The sequence below is a fragment of the Melopsittacus undulatus genome, chromosome Z (assembly GCF_012275295.1).
Source record: "Melopsittacus undulatus isolate bMelUnd1 chromosome Z, bMelUnd1.mat.Z, whole genome shotgun sequence".
In the NCBI taxonomy this organism is placed as follows: domain Eukaryota; kingdom Metazoa; phylum Chordata; class Aves; order Psittaciformes; family Psittaculidae; genus Melopsittacus; species Melopsittacus undulatus.
This window is the reverse complement of record NC_047557.1, coordinates 74332533-74346777: the sequence shown is the minus strand read 5'-3', so window position 1 is coordinate 74346777 and position 14245 is coordinate 74332533. Positions and strand designations below refer to the sequence as shown.

At 41.4% G+C, this 14245-nt stretch overlaps 1 protein-coding gene across 2 annotated transcripts in view; it reads right to left on the bottom strand.

The window, feature by feature from the left end:
- Nucleotides 1-11349: 11349 nt before the first annotated feature.
- XRCC4 (X-ray repair cross complementing 4) overlaps nucleotides 11350-14245 on the bottom strand; it is a 177594-nt gene continuing 174698 nt past the window's right edge. Inside the window, exon 8 of one of the 2 annotated variants that reach the window (XM_031044367.2) lies at nucleotides 11350-12190. In XM_031044367.2, coding sequence (XP_030900227.2) covers nucleotides 12082-12190 — 109 coding nt within the window. In that variant the 3' untranslated portion in view covers nucleotides 11350-12081. The remainder of the gene's footprint in view (nucleotides 12191-14245) is intronic. The other variant, XM_031044366.2, reaches the window with a different exon arrangement.

Here is a 14245-nt window from a genome sequence, read left to right as displayed (position 1 = left end):
CAGGAACACCTTCCACTAGACCAGGTTGCTCCAACCCCCATCCAGTCTGGCCTTGAACACTGCCAGGGATGGAGCAGCCACAGCTTCTCTGATCTTACAACAGAGGTAGTATTTGGTTGCACAGGGTATATTCAGTGCAGCTATACTCCATTAAACTTATAGGTGTGTGACTTTAATTCAAAAGTTATCAAAGCCCTTAGTCTTGTTTTTGGCACACCTGGATAACTCAGAGCATCCCTCAGAAGAGACAGCAGGAAGACATGGAGCATCTCTTAAACCATGCCAGCTGCTAGTGGTGCCACAGCCTGCAGTCTATGCTCTTTTGGCCTGTAAATAAAAAAATCAACCTCGTTTTTTTTTTCAAAATCTCAACCAAGAACTACCCTATTCCTCCAAAGCACAGATAAAGGAGATCCTTTTCCGTGCATTATCCTAACCATTAGAGCTCTCCTGCCTGTAAGGTGCCTTTATGTGCTCTCTCTTTTTGCTTCTAATCTGTCATCTCAGCCACGCCATATTGTCTTTATGAACTTTAAAAAGCACGTGGGTCACATCCTTACTTCCCTGAAGTCCACATAAAGTTTGAAATTGACTGCAGTGAGGTGAGGACTTGACTCACAGACCCCTTTTAGCAAAACTCTGTCAAGTAATTATGTGTTACAATGGAAAGCAATTCATTACAAAAGGGCTAAAGTAAAAATCTAGCTGGGCAAACAAAGAAAAAGGACCACTGTCACCAGAATTTATTGAGACATTTTTGAGGCCCTCAAAGGGACTTTACTTTCTGACAGTTTTCTATTCAAACTATAATCATAGGGCTGGGTGTGGAGTAACTTTTATTTGGCAACACAGTCCTGGTGAGAGGGAGGGTAGTGTGTTACAATCACAACCAATAATAGAACAAGGACCCTCAGACCAGCCCAACAGATATGTGAACATCAATTCGAGCATTCTCCCCTGAGGTGGGAAACAGCAGACACTACTGAGCAGTAAAAGCTGCCTAGAATGTGCTTGCATCCATTTTAGCCTGATTTTTTTTTTTTTTAATTTCTCTCAAAATCACTTATGTGCTGAGGAGAAAGGCAAGAATATGAAGTTATTGTGAAACCTACATATATCTTTTGTGAAATCAGATACTGCATCTTTCTTCTTTTTTTTTTTTTTTTTTTTTTTTGGCTTGCATATCTTGTGCTAGCTAAGTTTCATTTCTCATTTTAGGGTCTTGAACTGGAGTGACAACACCAAACAGGATCACAGTCCCACATCCCATTGTTTTGAGGACTGCTGGGGGTTTTCATGGATAAAACTTTGGTTGCAGCTGCCTAATTTTGGGGTTTTAACTTTGGAGATGTCACCTTTACAGGAGTCTTGCACAGGGCAAGTCTGCAAGTGTGGAGGACCCCATGGACTCTTCAGGAGGAACTTCACACAACATTACTTCTGCTGTGAACCATACTGACAAGTCACTTGTGCCCTGGTGTCAATAAAAGCAAGTTTATCATGAACTTTGTGACAGGGAATAGGTCTAAGTAGTAGGAAACAGGACCTGAATCTCCATCTCTGATCTGGGTGAAACACTCCGTTAAAAATGTATCTCTAGTCCTTCTTGAGTTTTTCCTTTGACTGATCTCACTCCTTTGGTGGCCTGAATACCCATCATATGCCTGTTCACACCTCTGATTAAATTTAGTTAAGTACGCTTCTGAAACATGCAAAAGCTGACCTTAGGGCAGGTGAGCCATCCTTTGAAATTGGTGATAGTAATAGGAAAGGTCCTCACAGCAGTTCAGCTGGAGAAAGAAAGCTGCAGCACTAGAAGATTGTTAACTTGTTCCTCTGTACAAAACTGAAAGCAAAAAGACTAAAAAATTGCAAAACAACAGCTTATTCTGGGCTTAGTGCAGCTCATTATCGAGAAGTTGCAATAAATCATCATCCAGCTTGGCTGCTCAGCTCAGCTGAAGTCAAAGGGGAAGACACAACATTCCTGGGATTTGTCATGAGGAGGTTGGTCAGATCTTTCCAAAGCTTGCGTGAGGAGGAATGAGACAGGCTGCAAGAGGGCAAGTATTAGGCAGAAATTATTTCACTTCCTCCATGACTTTGCAGCATGAAATACTTCTCGCCATAAATCAGCTCTGATTAGTTTATTATGGATGTTTAGGTTAAATGTCTCAACTGCTTTTTTGCTCTTGGGAATCCAATCTTACTTTTATAGATATTTATTAGTGCAGCTCTAGACAGCTGATTTCATTTCCCATCTCTTTGTTTTTGGCTCTGTTGTGGGAAGGATGGAGTCATAAAACTAAAATACCCATAGACACAAGAAGCAGGACACAGGCTCTTCTCTATATCAGCCACGCTGACACCACACAACATGGCTAATGGAGGAAGGACGAGAGGCTGCTTAGAGATGGATCTTCCACTATTCTGTTCCCACAGACCTGCTGCAGCCTTTGGAAGAAACACGGTTAGTGAGGCAAGCCTGGAACATGACCACTGAATGAAAGCTAAGTCAGGCCGTCATGCTGAAAACAGCGGTGTGCAGGAACACATGACTCTAACTCTCAAGTAGGAAATATTCACATAATTGAACATGAAATACTTCTCTTGTGAGAGGTTCACAGCATAGAGCAGCTCTGCTCTGAAGACAGGCTGAGAGAGCTGGTCTTGTTTAGCCTGGAAAAGAGAAGGTTCCGGGAGACCTTAGAGCAGCTGCCAGTGCCTAAATGGGCTACAGGAAACTTGAGGAGGATCTTTGGACAAGGGCCTGTAGGGACAGGACAAGGGGGAACGGTTTTAAGCTAAAAAAGGTAGATTCAGGCTGGATGTGAGGATAAGAGTCTTTACAATGAGAGTGGTAAAACACAGGTGTGGGTTGCCCAGAGAGATGGTGGATGTGCCATCCTTGCAGACATTCAAGGCCAGGCTGGATCTGGTTCTGGGCAACCTGATCTAGTTGAAAATGTCTCTGCTCATTGCAGGGGGGTTGGATGAGATGACCTATGATGGTCCTTTCCAATCCAAGCCATTCTGTGATTCTATGATCACATGTTATAACTTTTACTTTTCTCTGATTTAAAATCACTGTACTGCAATCCCCTGGGTAAATGAGATGGGGATGGTGTGATCTGAGCAGAAGACTGGCTTTCTGCATCACTGAGCTTTCTCAACTCTCCTGAACAGGGAATGACTCTGTGGACAAATGCTTCACCCATCCTTAGTCACCCATATGACATGACAGTTACTACCTGTCTCTTGGTTCAGCTGCAGAGAACAATTAACCAGCATTTTTAGAGGGATCATAGGAGGATAAGTATGGATGTGACAGACATTATCTGTTTCAATTTTGATCTTGGCTGCTTAACATGAGGGTTCTACTACATGTGCCAGGCATCTGAGCACTCATCTTACATGTCCATTCCCGAGGACTTGTCGTACTGCTGCACTCACTACATCCACACCTAATATAACATTCGTTCTTGGCTTCCACCACAGCTGCTGAAAAGAGGGTGGAGTGAACTTTACTTCAGCATGTCTGGTAAAAGTTCCCCACAGACAATGCCTAACAAGGTTTTGATTTTCCAAAGTAAACTTACAGCAGCCTGTATGAATGCAGGACCCTTTTCTGCTCCTACCACTCCCCTCGCAGAAGGAGTTTGCACTACCTGAGTGCCAGCATCTCCACAGGAAGCCGTACGGGATGCCTCCATGTGCAGGGGAGAAAGCTGGATCTCACCACATATGACAGGACTCTGCCTTGCTGAACTCCAAGTGCTTAGCTCCGGGAAGGCAAATTCCCGGCAGCATTCCAGCTCAAGATTACTCATAAATGCCCTTCAGGTTGTAAGGGTTTTCTGGATGCTGCTGTGAGACAGAGGCTAGGAGGGATGGAACAAATGTTATTCAGATCAGTTTGCACTCCAGGGCTGCAAGCATCCTCCCCAGCAGGTTACTGGAAAGGATAAAGATTAACTTCTTCCCTCCATATGAACTATGTGCTCTCTATGTGGAAATGGCAGTGTTCAAGGCCAGGTTGGATGAAGCCTTGGGTGATATGGTTTAGTGTGAGGTGTGAGGGATTGGAACTACATGATCTTAAGGTCCTTTCCAATCCTAACTATTCTATGATTCTATGATTCTATGGTACTGGAGAGTTTGCCAGCGCTTCCTTTCGTCACATATCAAGAAGTGAAAAGCGGAAGAAAACATCACTCAGATGATGTGGAAAAATCATTAGACAGGTCTTTGAATTACCCAGAATATCAGAAATCCCAAACAAATTTATCTATATCATAGCTGATGGATTTGTGCTGGATCACAGTATTTCATATTTTGATATATTTTTTACGCTTCTCTGTCTGCTCAATTTCTTGTGGCATAAAGGTTCCTCCAATGTCCTTGTAAATAAAAATCTAAAAGCCAGCTTCATCTTTGAGGCGACTTTACTTAACATCTAAATGATACACAAGGAACAAGCAAAGGCAGGAAGAGAATATGCTTTTTCAAATGCAGGCCTTGGGGGTCTGAACATTGGCTGTGCTCAGATGAAAAAGGACCACGTTCTAACTGCCTACAGAAACATTTTGCACTTGTGCCTGCTCTTCCCACCACCTTAAAGGATCTGACAACCATGTATGTCAGACACTCTGAACCACTTTATTTCTCTGGCCTGGCCACTCATTGTTATCTACCCAGCTTCAAGCAAGCACAAGCTTCAACATTTGCCAAATACATACCATCAGTGCTAACAGAGAAAGAGAAGGGTATCACCTGAGAGCAAGTCATCTCATCCCCAGCTGAAGATACCCAACTTTCCCTTCCTGACAAAGGAGCCAGGATGACTGTCTTAGCCTGAATGTCCCAAGACATTCACCCCAGCTCCTTCCATTGTAATGCAGCCAAGAGAGTTTTTCACACACTCATATCATAGATTCACAGTATCACAAACTGCTTTGTATTGGAATGGACCTTAAAGCTTATCCAGTTGCAACCCCCTGCCATGAGCAGGGGCACTTTCCACCAGACCAGGTTGCTCAAAGCCCCATCCAAACTGGCCTTGAGCACTGCCAGGGATGGGGCAGCCACAGCTTCTCTGGGCACCCTGTGCCAGGGCCTTAGCACCTTCACAGGGAAGAACTTCTGCCTAAGAGCTCATCTCAGTCTCCCCTCTGTCAGGTTAAAGCCATTCTCCCTTGTCCTGTCCCTACAGGTCCTTGTCCAAAGCCCCCTTCCAGGTTTCTTGTAGTCCCTGCGGGCACTGGTGCTGCTCTAAGGTTCTCCTGGGACCCTTCTTGTCTCCAGGCTGAAATATCCCAGCTCTCTCAGCCTGTCTCCAGGGCAGAATTGTTCCAGCCCTCAGAGTATCTCCATGTCCTCTTTTGGACTTGCTGAAGTCCTTTCTACATAGTAGCTTTCCACCATTTGGGATACAACATTAGGCTGATTGGTTGTGCTCAGCATTCCTGGGCTCACTGCAGAAGGCAAGGCTAACACGGCCAGGAGGGCTCTGGCATGGGTTGGCTGCGCAGCTCTGGCACCCTGGGAGGAGGAACTGTGCTCTCTTCCTTCCCAGGCTCCACCAGCAACTCTGGGCACAACCTTGCAGTTTTTTCCCCCTGAGTTTGGCAAGAGGGGGTGAGGTGACATAATAGGGTAGGGCTTTTCTATGGTGAGGTTTTGTCATTCATGACATGGGTTTTCCCTTCACACTTCAAAGTGTTATTAACAGCCTAGCACTGAGGAAGCACTAGCAAAGCTGTGCCTTAGTTGGTTTCCTTCCCTTCTCACTTGACTACGAGAATAGCTTTAAATTTAAGTGGTCTGGGCAGTGTTTCTAATCTCCCTCTGGAATCAGCTGTCCTTATGGGCTTTTGAACAGCCCTGTAAATGTATTTTACTACCTTTTTATGTCCTACACAGCCTGAGAGTGTGGAGGTGAGTCTGGAATACCCTCCAGCTTTTTCTGCTTAGAACTCCAGCCTTTGGTTAAAAACAGAATTGATTTTCAAAATCACCTTTCAACTAACTTGGAAGTCAAAGAGGATCTTGTAACAGCCAGAAAGGAAACAGAAGCTAATAAGCTACATGAGAAAATTGGGGTAGATGCTTTGATTAAATCCAGGGCTCATGCTTAACCAATGTGAATGAGAACCATGCACTAGAAATTAAATATCCAAGTGATATTTAATTAAGCAGAAAAAGAAGTACAATGTGATATTATTTAATTTACCCAGAGCAACATGGGTAAGTCATGCTGTAGTACTGCAGCACGACTATATGACTATTACATGACAAAAACTGTATCAGTAATTGCATAAAATAGTTAATTAAATATGTACCTTCATGGTCTTCAGAAAGTACTAGAATGGATGTCTACCTCAGGACCTAAATTTTCCCATCAGTTATTCCTCTCAGTCCCTCTCAAATAAATGACAGTTCTATGTGGGAAAGGACCTTCACAAACAAGGCAATGAGGACACCAGTTTTCAGCTTAAATATTAAGACTGTTTAATGCATTGCTTCCTAATTGTAAAGACTATTCCAGATAGGAGCCACTTGTTTTAAGTCTTAGCAGAGGCATAAAGCTAAGACCAGGGTACATGTAAGCATTGAAGACACACACACTTGAAGCAGGACGGGACTGCAGCATTCGTTAGTGATGCTGCCAGGTGAATGCAGAAAGCTTCATAAAATCCCAGCAGACAGAGTGATTTACATCAATAGCTGCTATTTATAGTAAAGCTTGTAGATTAAATTAATTCTCTACTTACTTAGTAAATAACAAAGGACTAGGCACAGCAGGAGCAACATGCTATGGTTGACCCTTCTCTGAGCACTGGTCTAGATGATCTTCAGAGTCCCCTTCCAACATCAGCTGTCCTGTGGCTCTGTGGTGTGTAATTCATTCTGTTTGGGAATTATATGATGGCAAGATCTTCTTCAGTTAAATATTTTAGCACAAGACAAACAGAGCCATAAAAACCAAAAAGAGAGATATCCTCCCTTCCCAAGAAGTAACCTGAAGATAGTATGGTCATCCTTTTTGTAGAGGCACACAAATCTTGATGACACAACACCCATCAGAAACTTCAGCTTGTATGCTGTTCAGAGGTGGTAGCTGCTTTTACGTCAAAACAGAATCAGCTATTTTTCATAAGGCTTCCACATACACACCATCAGCAGGTTTCATTGGAGTTACCACTTTTTGTGCCAATGCCGCTGATGAAAACGCTGAATGAGTTTGGTCCCAAGATTCATCCCTGAGGACCACCAGAAGTAATCTTCCTTCTGTTTAGTATTTCCCTTTTCAGGAGTGTTTAAAAATATACAATGCTTAATTTTCCTAAAACTAGTAGACTGTTCTGATAGATTTTATTAATGAAACTGGTTTTGGAGTGTGCTTATAATAACAGGGAAATAATTTAATGATCAGAGCAAGATGAAAACTCTTATGTTGACCTACATTATGTGGAAAAGGAATGACACTGAGGATGATAACTCACCAAAAAGAAATTTAGGAAAAAGGTTTGATAATCCCCCAGACTTTGTGATGGGGATTAGAATAAAATTAGAGCAGAAAAACATTTAGCAGAAAAGGAGTAGTAACTCCTGATGGATTATTGGAGAAAAGAAGGAATAGAAGAGGATTTCCAGAATATGGAAACATCTCCTAGCTGCTCTTCTTTCAGTAGGGTAACCAGCTCCTGGCACATTTTTCTAAATTAGTATTGCTCAGAAGATGTTCAAATATATTACCTTCAGCCTCTAAGCAGTCTGGACATGCTTTTATTGCCTTGTTTTCCTATGATTCTTACTTCACTGTTTCTACATTTTATTTTTCCCACAAAGCAGATGGCAAGCCAGAAAAAAGCAACTTCACCTTAAACATTTAGCAGCATGTGAATTCCCACGCGTGAAGGCTTTTTCTTTCCTCAAGTTCCTCCAGGCTGCTAGATCAAACTGCAGAAGTTGTCAAAGCTGGCTAGACTGTGCTAAACATTCCCAGAGAATCATGTTTATACACACAATCATCTATATGTTATAGGTACAAAGCAAGGAAGAACAACATATCTAACACACACATATATACACACGAGTGCCCACTTTTGGGAACAATAGTGAGAAGGTAATCAAAATAGTGGTATAAATTGCCAAAACTTTATCTCAATATCAAAATAATATTTTCATCTCAAAGGCAATACTTTTTAGACAGCACTGCCCCCCAAAATTAGGGGGTTTTGGTCTTTTTCCTTTTGGTGGTTGTTTTTTTTTTGATACAGAAGTTTTTTCCTCTTTGAAAAAAAAATTGTTAATCTTTTTGCTGGGTAAACTGAGACCTTAAATGAAAAATTACGATGCACAAAACGCACATTCTGTTTAAGTAGTTACATTAAAAGTATAAAACTGTAGATGAGTCTAAACCTCTAATGGAACATAGCATGGTTTTCCTCCTGTTAAACAACTACATGTTTTACCTTTCCCAACAGTACAGTTCAAACTAAAAAAAAATTTACCTGGGAAATCATTTGCAGCATAGTATCAAAGAGAAGTATTAATTAAGTATGGTCTTTGAAATTTGATCTGCTAACTTTGGTTAATTTCCTGTCTTGAAAAACCATTTGAGGGCATGTTTTTCTATTTTGTCTTCTGTCATCACTAAAATATTTTGGACAGGGGACAAGCAATTGACTGATATCTCACATCAGGCTATTTCATGTGTCAGTTTTAAAGACATGCCTGGAAAACGTGGTCTTCCAAAAGGTGAGTTAGAAAACCAGGCCCACAAAGTAAGTCTAAGTTTAGTACCTCTACTAAACAGAAGGATGAATGGAGTGAAGCCTAAGGCCAGAACTGTTCAATGTTTTAATTAGTGGTCTGGATGTTAGAAATGAAGAACTTACGAAGTTCACTCATAATACCAAATTGAGGAGAAAGGCGTATTCAAAATCATCTTGACAAACCACTGGACTCATGTACAAAAATGAGGTGCAGGTCCATAGGGTTAAATGCCAGTTACTAAACCCATATGGGAATAGTCAGCTGCACAAACACAGAATGGAAAAACAAGTGACTTCCCAGTAACTCTGCACAGAAGAATCCAAGGATTATGGTGGATCACAGCATGAATATAAACTAGATGTTATGCCACTGTGAAGTAGATGAACATTATACTCAGTATATGAATAGGAGCACTGTGTGTTGATTGCTGAGTTGAAGGGAAACCTGCTCTGCAATCTTTGGAAAGCCCCTGCAGCCAGAGTTCCATTGGTGTGGAAGGATAGCAAAGATCCCAGCTTTTCTCAGAGACTAAATCAAAGAGCACTAAGTATCATATTAATTTAGGTTTCTAAGAAATATGTTCTATGTCATGAGGCCTTACTACTGAGTTCTTTTTCCAAACATCACAAGTTTGTCTGCAACACATTTTACTTGGCTTTGTCAATGAAGACCACTGAGTCTTCCATTTCAATACATTGGGATGAATGAGTTTGAGGATAAAGTAGATGTCCCCACTTCTTGTGGACAAACATGTATTATAAGTTCCACCTATCTTCTGCAACATTAACTCAGCCATCACAAACAATTTGTGCTCATTTTTGTGGGTATTTCCTCTTCAAAGTCAACTGGAAAATGGAACTTTATCAGCAGAAAAGCAAGAGTTTCTCACATAAATCCATAAAGGAGCACTTCACTAACTTCTCACAATGTTTTGGAGACTGACATATTGTAAGGAGGCTTCAAGCAGGGAGAAGGAGTTTCTGTGTACACAGATAGTCTCAGCTGACTGGAAAGTGGCTACCCTAACTAGATGACAAATGTGTGCTCACAGAAGTGAAGGTATGTATCTGCCATCACGTCATTTTCTGCTCAACTCCTTGTTTGATTTTACAAACCTCAAAAAAAGGGAAAAGAATAAATATTCTGACAGACTTTACTACATCTGCAACTGTGTGTAATATTTCCTATTTACATAACAGTCTACTATCAGAAACCAATAGTTTCTTGAAAGCAAGAGTTTCGCAGGATATTCAGCTCCATTTACCTTCATTTTCTGCTCCAGGCACAATTAAACCAAGCTCTTGCATTTTGGGTTAAGTCACGAGACATTTTCACATTAAAATTGAAACTATATACAAGTTTTTGCTGAAAGCATTGTCAGATCAGCACTGGAAGATTTTAAATCAGGCAGTATCTATGAATGGGTGTATGAATAGGTCTTTTGTGGTCCTGTCATTTCCCAGGCACAAAGCCTTTGTAGCAAGGAAAATATTTTGGCCATTCATGTTTTTACTGTGTGATTTATAACATTGTCCGAAAGCCCTTTGTGAATTTAAAGTGCTGTGACCATGTTTTTCAGAAAGTGTCGTGGTTTAAACCAAGTCCCCCAACTCCCGGAGAGTTAGGAAGAAGAATCCAAAGAATGTAGCCCCCACGGATTGAGATAAGAATGGTTTAATAGCTAAGGCATAACACAAAACCCCTACTGCCATTTACTACTACAAATAATAATGATACAGCAAACAGCAAGTGAAAAGAATACAACACCCCACCAGCCACCGACCCATAACTCACTCCACCCTGCCCGGCCGAGCACCATGTGCTCCCTCCTCCATTTTTCTCCACAGCTCCCCCCCTCCAGCTTTCTCTTTCCCAGTATGCATCCTGGGCATCACGTGCTATGGTATGGAATACCTCATTGACTAGCCTGGGTCAGGTGTCCTGACTCTCCTTCCTCCCGGACTCCCCTCCCACCTGGCTGGAAAAAAAAAACCTTGAACAAAAAACACCCTCAAAACATGCTCAAACCATGACAGAAAGGAATGCTTAAATATAATATTCCCAGATCCTTGTGTAGGTTCTTAAATGAGGCCCTGATTCTGAAAATATTGATGTGGATGCTTTTAGTTAAACACAGGACTGAATTTTGGCAGAACCAGAACCTAAATAAGCCACCATTTCAAAAAATACCAGGTAGTTTCCAAGGACCACTGCAAGCCACAGAGCACAGAAGCAGGACTGTCACATAGCCCTGCTGACTTTAATGGGATTAATCCTGTGTTTAAAACACTTGTTGGATGACATCTTTTCTGCAACAGAAGAACTGTCTCCCTCTGCCTTAAATGAGCACTGATTCTTAAGATCACAAAACAATTAAAAAACTGCAATGTTCTGTACACTCGATTTTGACTGCTGACGGTAAACACATGTGGATAATTTCTTCTTTGATGAAGCCTTAAATCTAAATGAATGCATCAGCTTTGGGCAGCAGAAGGTCATGCAATAACATACTTTGCTAACTAGCTAGTTTACTCAAAGACTTTCTAAGCAAATAAAACTAAAATTGATGTGGTTTTAGAATGCATTTTATTTTTTTAGAAATCACTTCAAGAAAAATAGTGAAGCACCAAAAATTACAATTTTAAAGACTTTCTATTTCTGGGTTTCTACAGAAGGTTAAAACAGGGTCACTATTGACTTTATATGCACTTTACTGTGAAAGGCAAGAATATCTTACAATGCACAACACAGCAGAGAACATCCAAGTAAAAAGTGAAAGGACATCTATTTGGATACTTCAAGCCAGAAGGTATTCTAACTTGCAGTTTAGCAAGCTATATCTCAGTCAAAGTTGAAGATGATTTAGCTAGGCCACATCTACACTGAGAGTCTCAAGAAAGGGGCAGTGTATAAGGTAAGGAGAGTGATAGCTTTCATCTTGTTTACATATGACATTCTCTGGGGGCACCCTGAAACCACTTGATCCTAGATACAATCAGCAGCCAGAGACTGTTAGGAAGTAAAAATGGAGCTCCCCTTCCCTGCATACACATGATAAAAGATCTACACAGGGGCTAAACATATTTCCAGACCATCACAAATCAAATTTAGCAGGCCCAGGGTCTACAACAGCATAGCAAAGAATGGGGACAAGTGCCATGCAAGAGGATTAGAGCAATATGTCATTGAATACCACCTCAGAGTAAAGATTTCAGCTCAGTGGCTATAACAAAGCCTTTTCATTTTACAGCTTATCTCTATCAGAAGCAGCAGTCTCCTAGTTTCTCATGTAGCACATAGCTATATGTCATCATATAGATCCTCCGGCTCACAAGTGTTTTCCAGTGTTTCGAGAGACATAGCATCTAGAGAATGCTTCTCCAATGTCTTCTGTGAGGCTGGAACAGGTCTGGAAATATAAAGAAAAGAAATTTGAAACAAATTTAGATAGAGATATAAACATTTCCAACATACACAGTGCCAAGGTAATCATTTAATAGTGTATTTTGAGCTTTATGTAAGACCTGATTACTTGCTGAGATGGCAATGGCAAAACAAACAGATGAACTTCAGCTCATAAATGTCAGGGTTTCAGCTATTTTGTTACAGTTTTTTTGACCCTGATAATGACTATTTCACCCACAATTTACACATGGAGAGCTAGAGAGAGCAGAACAAATGCAGAAAACATGCAAAGGATCTGCTCTTCTGTTACTGCAGAGGATAATGTTCTCTGAGTCTCTCTTTATTTTTCCCCTAGCAGTAAGCACATGTTTGTTGTCCATCAGTTTGACATGGAGGCATGTTGAAGAATCAGACTAAGTTGCTTCACAGGTAAGATGCTAGCCTTCCCCCAAAAGTAAAGGAGAAGAAAACAAAGGCAAATGAAGAAAATCTTTCCGTAATGCATGAGTCCACATATATAGGAACTTTCAAACCCCTGGTCTTCCCCTGTATGCGTGCAATGTTTACATTTGCTATAAATGTATGCAAATAGGAGCACTTGCAATTCACTGACACGTGGATTGCTTGGGTGCAGGTTTCCCCTTAGATTGCTGGACACCATGGAGTCCTACCCGAAAACTGAAACTGAAAATGCCCGAATCAGACACCCATGACGTTGAATAACATGCCACATTGCATCAGTTTGTCCTGTTTAGCACTCCTTTGGCTGTCCTCATGAAAGACATCAAGCCTGAAAAGAAGGCTCAGAAAAGGCCTTATACCAGTCTTCCAAGGGGACCTACAAGAAACGTGGAGAGAGGCTTTACACAGTGGCCTTTAGGGCAAGAGGGAATGGCTTTAACCTGATAGAGAGGAGATTGAGATGAGCTCTTAGGCAGAAGCTCTTCCCTGTGAGGGTGATGAGGCCCTGGCACAGAGTGCCCAGAGAAGCTGTGGCTGCCCCATCCCTGGCAGTGCTCAAGGCCAGGTTGGATGGGGTTACGAGCAACCCGGTCTAGGGGAAGGTGTCCCTGCCTGTGGCAAGAGGTTGGAAATGGATGAGCTTCAGGATCGCATCAAACCCCAAACCATTCCATGACAGGATTCTATGATATGATTTTGGACTGAACAGAGTATCATGAAGGGTTGATGGCTTCATGTCCAGACATAATTCACTGGTGTAATCCTGACAGAATGTGAAAAATCAGTACATTGCCAAGGCAAATATATCAGCCACAACGATGGGAAGAACTAGACAAAAGTGACAGCAAGTGTTACCCTCAAATGCTGCCATATGAGGCCTTGCTGCAGTAAGGCATGCAAAAGCAATCTACTACCACTCCAGTTCTGAAATCACTTTTCATCTACTAGTGTGTTCAGATTAGGAGAATTACTCTCTTTGGAAGTCTAACTAGCTTTCTCTGTAAACTCTTATAAAACACTTTCCTTCAGGTCTAAACAAATTATGTCCAAGCACTTTTTTTCCTTTTGGTATGCAGTGACATCGAGACAGATGTGTGCCTCATCAGAAGTCACTTAGACTAACCATGAAACAAACCTGCCAGAATAGAACCCTTAGCCACTGACTGCTCAGCAAGATCATATCACTCCATGCTGTTCTGACTGTTTGCAATCAATCAACTTATCTGTGCCCTAATTTATTTCTATTTTTTTAAATATAGGTAGCCTACACCAACACAATGTGACACTTGAATTTACTTATTGAACGTGTGTTCTTTTCTTTTTCTAGGCTGATCTAAAGCATTCCAGCACTTTCAGATTTTGAAAAGTAAGCCTGACAGTGCTTAAGCAATTTCAACAACAGTCCTCACTGGCTAAAATAACTGTTTTCAACACTGCACATGAGATCACATCTATAATCCAAACCACTGTTGAGTTTTAATATTACACATCTTGAACTATTAAGCTTCTGTGTTCTTGTAATAACATGGTCCTCATTTAATCTCCAAAAGCTGTAATAGAATGCCTGTGTGTAAATCCAACTATACTTGCAGAGTAG